The sequence below is a fragment of the Schistocerca gregaria genome, chromosome 1 (genome assembly GCF_023897955.1).
Source record: "Schistocerca gregaria isolate iqSchGreg1 chromosome 1, iqSchGreg1.2, whole genome shotgun sequence".
In the NCBI taxonomy this organism is placed as follows: domain Eukaryota; kingdom Metazoa; phylum Arthropoda; class Insecta; order Orthoptera; family Acrididae; genus Schistocerca; species Schistocerca gregaria.
In genome coordinates this window covers 374,314,018-374,324,165 of record NC_064920.1, presented here as the reverse complement: position 1 = coordinate 374,324,165, position 10,148 = coordinate 374,314,018, and the positions used below count along the sequence as shown (strand labels likewise).

The 10,148-nt window shown below is 42.3% G+C and overlaps 1 protein-coding gene across 2 annotated transcripts in view; it reads right to left on the bottom strand.

The window, feature by feature from the left end:
- Nucleotides 1-442: 442 nt before the first annotated feature.
- Nucleotides 443-10,148, bottom strand: part of LOC126336639 (spaetzle-processing enzyme-like) — a 183,168-nt gene continuing 173,462 nt past the window's right edge. For both annotated transcript variants that reach the window (XM_050000598.1, XM_050000683.1), the window contains one exon: nt 443-3,995. In XM_050000598.1, the coding sequence (XP_049856555.1) occupies nt 3,676-3,995 (320 nt within the window). In that variant the 3' untranslated portion in view covers nt 443-3,675. The remainder of the gene's footprint in view (nt 3,996-10,148) is intronic.

Below are 10,148 nucleotides of genomic sequence, written 5' to 3'. Positions count from 1 at the left end.
TCGACCTTTTGATGCTCTACTTTCTATTTGATGATCGTAATGTAAGCACTACTACGATTTTTAAGAATGAAATAATTATGTTATAATAATAAGGAAGTACTTATGATTATCACAGACCTATTACTCAATGATTGAATGAGTAGTAAGTTAAGAGAACTAGATTGAATATGCAATCATGAGAAATTATGTTCTTCACTAACTTACATTGACTGTAGCTCAAGTCACTTATTCTGTATAAGAAGGAACTACATGCAAAGCTGTATATATTTCTCACTTAAGTATCTAGCACAAAAATTGGGTTATATGAACATATTTGGATTGTTTACCTATAATTTTACTGTGTATGTGAATGTATCTTCAAGCAATGCTAATTTTCCATTGCATGATAATAAAATCACATATAATTACTAAGTATATATCAGCTCTGGAATCTATGATGAATTATAACAATTTAAAAAAAAAAATGTCACTGTTAACATCTTTGGACAAATGCGTACTTCATTCAATGCTGTTACATGTCACACAATTTGCATTTTCTGGATCAAAACATGTATTTTATGGTATTCAGAAAATGAATTTATATATAACAATTTTTCCACTGTGTGACTAGCCTAAACTTATAATTACAATTTCACTTCAAGAAACTAGCCACACTTATGTAATTATCTGTGATCATATATGTTTTGAGTCATTTAATGAGCACTGAGCTTATGTGCCTATTCACATGTTGACATTTATATCCAGGTGTATATAGCTTACAATTATTCACTATGATATGTGTCAGTGATTGTGTCATATATGAGATTTGATATTCTATATCAAAACCTGTTTTGTCAAAGGGATACAAAGTCAATGCTTTTGTGATCTTCATGAATTCTTTGGTTCTTAGCAAGGTGTACTTGAGCCTTATGCTATTACTACTGATACTGTACAGTATCTTTATCTGAATATGAAAAGGAATGACACACTAAAACGTTTTGGTATGCTTGTCAGTGGACATAATCTATGTAATGAATCCTTGAGTCCTGATACTTGTACATTGATTTTCTCACTCTTTGGAATATTTGCAGTTCTGCATAATATTTGCATTTACACAACTGAAAGATATTTACACTCTTGGAGGACTGTAAATAATATTTTGCTATCCTCTTAAATGAAGTACCATCAATGTGAGGAGAAAATGAGATTTTTGTAATATGCCATTTTGTTGCACATAGTTGTTTCTCATGGGATTTTGTCAGGTTTTTTGTATGCATACATTGAAAATAATATTCGTATGTTTGTTGTGACCAGAGATGTGTTTATCAAGTATAGACATTGTGTAATAATTAAGGTTTGTGTAAAGTCTGTCACTGTTTAAATAATCTATTTTCCGAATGTAGTAAATTTAAGTCTTTATTGGTTACTTTCATTTATTTTACACTGTGTAAGGCTCGTTGACCCAACCCCTTCTGATTATTCAATTTCTCTGCGGAAAAAAATGTGGCTGTAGTTATTACAGTTATTATGAGCATGTGTTGCAGTCTGCAGGGATCACAGTTTTGCTTTCGAAATATTTTTAGCATGTTGCTGATCATGCAGTTGCAGCAGCAAAACGTGGTAATTTGTCCACTGCGTACAGGAGTGTTGCAGAACAGTTGTTAGGGGTTGTTAAAGGATATTTTAAAACTCGCAATCAGATACTTGATAACTGATTTCGTCATGATTTGTAGGAAGAGTAAATAATTTCTATTTCCTTTGGTTCTCAATCAGAAATCTATTACTGTCAGAGATGTATTGTCACATATTTCTTTACATTTTTTTAAAACTGATAGTTTCAACAGAGATAAAAGAATTTTGCCCATCACAATAAGTCAAAGGCTAGAGGTTCATCACTATCACTTTGATTGAAATATTGTGAATACGAATACTAAAGAACACTTTCTGACAAAGAGTTTTATCTGCACCGTCTTGGACATGAAAATAAGGTACAATGACGTGAAACATCTTCAAATCCATCGCTATTCAACAAAGATGCAAAATTGGTAAGGCTCATGAACACTTCAAGAACACAAGTTTAATCCATATAGACACAAAGAGCAATGAACTATTTGACGGTATTAAGAATACAACTCACACAAGATGATTCTGAAATGCACACAGTGAAATAACCCCCAGATGGCATGAACAAATCTACAGAAACTTAAAACTGAAACTAAATGAAAATCAGTAGAAATAAAACACATACACACGAGAAAAGTTCACACATACAATTCAATTAAAAGAAAAGTCAGGCAACTGAACTTTAAATCTACACTGGAGTAACCAACTTCATACACCATGTGTTCTGGCTATACCAAGCAAGGATTGGAAAAACTAACTACACACATAACATATACTGGTGAAGAAACTATTAACAATATAAGAAATCGACTACCGAACCTGAAAGTGAACTAGCAAATCAGACATGTACATCAATTAGAATAGCAACACATTAGCACACTCACCAGTGTCAAGTCGCTCTTAAGACAACCATTTTCACTCAGTAAAGGTTCAGTCCTAAGTCCTGAGAGCACTCTCTCCCTGTAACAAACTTCCCTCAGGTAGCTGGAAGAGACGAGGAACCTTTTCTAGCACCAAATACTGTCAAATGACTACAAAAAGGGTACACATCGGTTTGCCTGGACTAAGAAAGCTACGTTGGCTACATTGTTACTACCACAGTAGATAGACAAATGCTGTATAGCTACCACATGAAATTCAAGATACAGACTCACTCATTCATTCATTCAGAGGATAAATAGAGAAAGGAATTTATAGCACAAAATGTAGGTAACATACACTGGGTGCATGCTGTAAAAATCGATACTGTAATGTAGCTCTATGCAACTGAATGGAGATAAACAGGAAGTAAAAAACCAAATCACACATGTGTTAGCGTGCACAGCACGAAATACATCTTAAATAATATGAAACGAATCTAACAGAGGCGTTCCAGAATGTTCCAGTTTTACTGCCATAGGTGCTTAGTACAAAGAATAAAGTATGTGTGCACTGAGTGTACTATGTGAAAAAGAAGGAAGACATTATTCATACATTCGTTTGTAAACTCCACCACATTGTGGCACAGTATTTGAAAAAAGGTAATTATTGATAACTTATGCAATTGGCGTTACAGATTTACGAAATAGTGGTAGTCACAATTATCTTTTAAGAGAAATTTAGTTTCCTGAACCAAACAGAGTTCATCTATTTGGGTCTTATTGCTCAGAAAATTTCATTTTACTCCAAATGTGGTGACTGCTACCAGGTTAGCAACATTTGGATTGGACAATCGAATCCAATGTAACCAACTTTACGGGTATTTACTTAAAGAAAACTGATGGTGAAAAGAGTACTTGTTGGAAGATCACTGTTGTCTCAAGGAAATAGGTAAGGAAAATAAGGTTTAAAATTTCTTTGCTGCTGTGTAAATTTATGTTACAGGTGTATGTTAATAATAATGTTTCACTAATTACAACTGGAGTTTTGATACAGTACAATATCTGATGAGAGAATACGGACTGGAAGAAGTCTCGGCGAGAACAATTAAACTGAGGAGAGCGTAAAGGTGAATGAGACCTTGTAGACTGGTAGAAGGGACGCTGCTGGTGGAAGGAAGAAAGGTCCCAGGAGAGGAGCGGCGGGGACAGTCGTTCACTCGTGCATGTTGTCCAGCACCCAGTGGACGTAGTCGGCCATGCGCGTGTAGACGCCGGGCATGGTGGAGGCGCCGCAGCGCTTGGAGCCGAACGAGACGACGCCGAGCAGGTAGTAGCGCGGCGGGCCGTCCAGCGCCTCGACCTTCATCAGCGGGCCGCCGCTGTCGCCGCCGCACGAGTCCTGCCCCACGACGCCGCCCACGCACATCTGCGTCGGCCCCACCTCCGCGTACATCTCGAAGCGCGGCGCGCACTCCGCGTTCGACACAACGCGCAGCGTGATCGTCTGCAGGATGGGGCTCGGCCGCGGGTCCTCTGTGGACAGCCGAGAGAAGGCAACGGGTCTAGCACGTGGGATTACCTGATACAAACCTAAGTTCATTGCCTATGTGCAGCATTAATCACACAGAAAAAAATTACACGGCGCAACAACATTACACAGAGAAAAAGGGTCTTGCTGAAGTCAGTCGCAGACAGTATCACTTCATATGATGCTGAAATATGGGAGCTAAATGAAAAGGACAAAAATAAATCGATGCGCTTGAGAGCCATTTTTGATGAAGGAGTTGTCGCGCCTCCAAAATAGGTCACATCAGAAACGGCAGAATACGCGAAATATTCTGAGTAAAAGATACTGTTCTCGATGCCATTGACAGAGAAATACACTCCTGGAAATGGAAAAAAGAACACATTGACACCGGTGTGTCAGACCCACCATACTTGCTCCGGACACTGCGAGAGGGCTGTACAAGCAATGATCACACGCACGGCACAGCGGACACACCAGGAACCGCGGTGTTGGCCGTCGAATGGCGCTAGCTGCGCAGCATTTGTGCACCGCCGCCGTCAGTGTCAGCCAGTTTGCCGTGGCATACGGAGCTCCATCGCAGTCTTTAACACTGGTAGCATGCCGCGACAGCGTGGTCGTGAACCGTATGTGCAGTTGACGGACTTTGAGCGAGGGCGTATAGTGGGCATGCGGGAGGCCGGGTGGACGTACCGCCGAATTGCTCAACACGTGGGGCGTGAGGTCTCCACAGTACATCGATGTTGTCCAAACCGTCATCGAACCCATCGTTCTACCATTCCTACACCGGCAAGGGAACTTGCTGTTCCAACAGGACAATCCACGTCCGCATGTATCCCGTGCCACCCAACGTGCTCTAGAAGGTGGAAGTCAACTACCCTGGCCAGCAAGATCTCCGGATCTGTCCCCCATTGAGCATGTTTGGGACTGGATGAAGCGTCGTCTCACGCGGTCTGCACGTCCAGCACGAACGCTGGTCCAACTGAGGCGCCAGGTGGAAATGGCATGGCAAGCCGTTCCACAGGACTACATCCAGCATCTCTACGATCGTCTCCATGGGAGAATAGCAGCCTGTATTGCTGCGAAAGGTGGATATACACTGTACTAGTGCCGACATTGTGCATGCTCTGTTGCCTGTGTCTATGTGCCTGTGGTTCTGTCAGTGTGATCATGTGATGTATCTGACCCCAGGAATGTGTCAATAAAGTTTCCCCTTCCTGGGACAATGAATTCACGATGTTCTTATTTCAATTTCCAGGAGTGTACATTAATGTAGAAAACACCACAGCACCAAGAAGGAGTTCTGCCACCCAAACTAAATTTGGCAGGCGTGTTTGTACATCTGAAAGACGACGTCTATTCAGATTTTGCGCCAGTCGAATAAGAATGGCTCTAGTAGCGCCACTAACAGGATGCAAATCAGGTTTACTTTAAACTCACGCTGTAACGGTCGTGCCGTTAGTTATCTTTGAGACTGGACGTGGTGAGCTGATGTTAGTCAGGAATGCCTTTAAGGCGGCAAAGACGCCATTATCAACGTCCCACTGAGTTTGAACGAGGTCGTTTAATAGGGCTCCGAGAAGCTGCCTGTTTCTTCTACTACACAGCAGAAAGACTAGGCAGAAACGTAGGCACTGTACATGACTGCTGCCACCGGTCGTCATCAGAATGTAAGGTCGCAAGAAGAATGGATTCCTAATGGCCACATAGCGCTACCGAGAGGTAAGACCACCGTGCTCAGCGTACGGCTCTGGCGCCTCGTACTGCGTCTGCAGCAGGCATCTGAGCAGCAGTTGGCACGACGGTGACACAACGAACAGTTGCGAATCAGTTACTTCAAAGAAAGTTTCGAGTCTTACGCCCTGCAGCGTGCATTCCACTGACCCCAAACCACCGCCATTTGCGACTTCAGTGGCTTCAAGTCTGAGCTCATTGGAGAGCAGGATGGAGGACCGTTATATATTTTTTTTTATGAAAGCTGGGTCTGCATCGGTGCAGTGATGTCCCTTTGTTGGTCAGAAGAAGACCAGTTGAGGGCCTGCCACCAAACTGTCCGTTTGCTATACACACTGAACCTAACCCTAGAGTTCTGGTGTGAAGTATGATTTCGTATGACAGCAGGACACTCTCACAGTTATCCCATGCACCCTGATTACAAATTTTTAAGTCAGTCTGTTGAGTCGACCTGTTGTGCCACCATTCGTGAACAGCATTCTAGGAGAGGCGTTCCAACAGCACAATGCTCTCCCACATATCGCTGCTGTAACATCCCCTGCAGAGTGTCAGCATGTTGCCTTGGCCTGCTCGATCACCAGATCTGTCTCCAATCGACATCATCGAACGATATCTCACCGTCTTGCTCATACAACTTCGATTGTTGACCGATCAAGTTCAACAGACATGGAACTCCATCCCACAAACTGACATCTGGCGCCTGTACAACACTATGGATGCACGTTTGTCTGCTTGCGTTCAGCAGCCTCGTGGTTACACCCATTATAACTGTACCAGCATGTCCCATTTTCATTGGCTTATTTCGAGCTACATTAACATGTGATTTTTCAATATAAATCTTTTAAATTATATCCATAATGAGATTTCCACTCTGCAGCGGAATCTATGCAACAGCCAAGTATTTGAAAACTCTGCAGTCTCTGTATTTGGGGAAATGTGTTCACCATTTCCGAAACTGGGAAGACTTCCTGCAATGCCTCAAGCCACTATGCATCATAGATTCGCACATCATGGTTAGTTTTAATGTGGTACTATTGTTCACAAGGGTCCCACTGAGAGACTCACTAGAAATGATTGCAGAAAAAATTGATGGTGCTCTGCTGGACCTGTTCAGGCATACACTGACATCCACGTATTTCCTGTACGGGAACCAATATAACGAGCAAACTGAAGGTGTAGCTATGGGTAGCCCACTGTCTCCTGTGGTTGCCAACATGTCCATGGAGAGATTTGAGGAGAGGGAATTATCCAGATATAAACTGACATGCTTCTTCAGGTATGTGGATGATACCTTCGTAACCTGGCTTCATGGGAAGGACAGGCTCAATGAGTTTCTGGAACATCTTAACTCGTGCCACTCAAATATCAAGTTCATCATAGAACAGGAGAAGAATGGGCAGCTGGAGTACTAGTAAAAAGGAAAGCAGATGGATCAATTGGCCACAGTGTGTATCGAAAACCCACACACACTGATTTATGTCTGCAGACCAGCAGCTGTCACCACCCTGCACAGAAGAACAGTGTTCTTAAGACATTGGTCCACAGAGTACGTGCCTTGTCAGACCAAGAAAATCATCGACAAAAATAGAGCATGTCAAAATAATGTTATGCAAAAATGGATATACACTGAATCAAATTGAGATGGCACTTCAACCAGCCACTACACCACAAGGAAGCAAAGAAGGTGACGTATTTGCCCTATGCTGGCTCTATTTCTGCCAGAATTAGTAGGATCAACCGTAAACACAATATCAAGTGTGTTTTCTCTCCGCCAGCAAGATCGGGGGACTGGTAGGAAATGCCAAGGACGACCTGGGTTTACGGAAACCAGGGATTTATAATATAACTTGCCAATGTGGAATGTCCTACATTGGCCAGACGACAAGAACAGTATATATCAGGCGCAAGGAACATCAGAGGCACGCCCGATAAAGATAGACAACAAAATCAGCCCTTTCTGAACACTGCCTATAAGTAGGTCATGCCCTGAATTATGAAGAAACCAAGTTTCTTGCACAGACGCTCAGGTTTTGGGACAATGTTATAAGGGAGTCAACAGAGATAAAAGTGAGCGATAATCTCATGAACCGTGGTACGGGGTACCAGCCAAGTAGAGCCTGGGATCCTGCTCTGGAATTGCTGAAGAAGCAACGGGGGCAGATGCAGCACTCCACAAATAGAAGAACTGAAGGCGTGGACATGGAGAACGATCCCCATACAGAGTACCAGGAGCACCAGACCGAAGATAGAACGCCCAAGGTCGGGACTGACGGGCGCGGATCGCAGAGGGAACATCTAGAACCGCAGCGGACCGAAAATGGAACGGCAACACCTCAGCAGATCACATTGAGCGGGAGAGAACCACAGGGGGAATGCCTGGTACCACAGACGGGATTCCAAACGCACCACACCGAAGATGGAACACCCAGGAGCGTGTCCGGTGGGCGCGGACCGCAAAGGGAACACCCAGGACTGCAGCGGGCGGAAAAGGGAACGGCAATGCTCCAGAGGATCACAGCGAGCGGGCGCGGACAGCAGAGAGACCGCCTGGTGAAGGGGGAAGGCCACTGGACCAGGTCCACTCGAGGAGTAGTCTCAGGTCGCACATGATGAAGGTAACGAGCTACGCTACCGAAATATCGTGCAAGCACGACGCAGATATCCGGCAGAACACGCGACAACCCAAGATGTCATTAGATCGCTGGGAAAGCCTGAACAATTACAAGGCGCATATTCTAATTCTCAATCAGAATGAATTTTGAAAACATCGATCAGAATGAATTTCGAAAACATCGATCATGCGAAACATATTTTGCGCTTTTCTCATGTGACATTGCTGCTGGTAAGGCTGAGAGGTGCGTCACAATCTTAAGTGTCATTACTTTGTAAGAAACGCACTATCGAGACAAGACCGCCTGTGCGTACATTACGAGTACTCTACATATAAAACGTCATGATTCAAAGGATTCTTAATGTCAGTGGATAGGTTATGGACTTGTTTGCTTCAATGAAAGATGGAAGAAGAAAGGACGTATGTTTCTCGATCATGCACAGATATTAATGGTGTTTCACTCAAATTTAACATGGAAAAAATTGGAATTGCAACTTATGTAAAAGCTAGATGCAAAGTCAGAAGTTTTGGTCCTAATAGTTCTCGTATCGATCAGAACCTAGAAGCGTGTATTGCGAGTAGTTAATGCAGAATACTTCTCCAGTAACTGCAGCAGTCTACAGATACTTTCAGCTATTTATGAGAAATGCAGACACATTTCTGAGCTACCTGTCAGACAAGGAGAAACATTTAGTTGTCTGTGGACGTTTCAGTGTAAATTTCTTAAAAAACAGACAGGAACAATCAACTGGAATCATCTGTTGGGTGTTTCAATCTAATTTCAGTAGTCAGTTTTCCAATTCATATGCAACGAGATAGTAAGATACTGATCAATAACATTTTTATAGACAGTGCTCATACTGAAACACTTATTTATATCTAGTTGTTAATCAACTGTCTGATTGTGAGTGCAATTAATGGAAATAAACAGTATAGCACCTTACAGCCTTGAGGCAGGTTAATGCAAAGCATTGAGGCTTATTAATGAGAACAGGATGCGATATTTTAAGAGTGAAGTAACAGAGGCTGCTAATGCCAAATTCACTTTATTCCATGGTATATACGTGTCAATATTAAAAGTTGCTTTTCTAAAATGTTTTCCAGGAAATCCATTAAAAATAATTAAGCCATCGATAAGTAGGGGAATTAAATTCTCATGTAAGAGAAAAAGGGAAATTTATACAAAGGCCGGAGTGAGTCAACCTCTGACATTACTTTCATAATACAAATAATATTGTAATATGTTAAGGAATGTAGTTAAAAAGTCAAGAAGTACGTACATACCAAGGGAAATTAATAACACAGATTATGAGATTGGAACTATAAGGAACATTGCCAAATGGGAGACAGGACAACCAGTCAGTGTACAAGATACCATAGCAGTTAACGAAAAAGACATGTTGTTATTGATAAATCATAAGTTCGGGTATTTCTAAGAATCACTTTTTAAAAGTAGCAGCAAAAATAGAATTAAATGGTTCAGATGAAGAATCAATATAATATATTAAAAATTGCATTCCACAACATTAAGCAACTAGAAGCAGTAGCAACATCATCCCATGTAGGCTTTCACGGCCGGCGTCTTCATCAGTAAACACTTCCGGGCTAAACTGCCGTGGTCGATCTGTAGAACTTCTTCTCCCTCACGTTTCGTTCTCAACTACGGAGAACATCTTCTCAGGTGAGTCGACGACTGGCTGCTAGGAGCTGGGGCCGCCGCTTATATGGAGATCGTAGAGGGCGCCACCACACGTCACGTGGCGTCGATATGTAGCTATCTCTGGCTATCATCTGTTCTCTCTATTGCAGGCAGTCG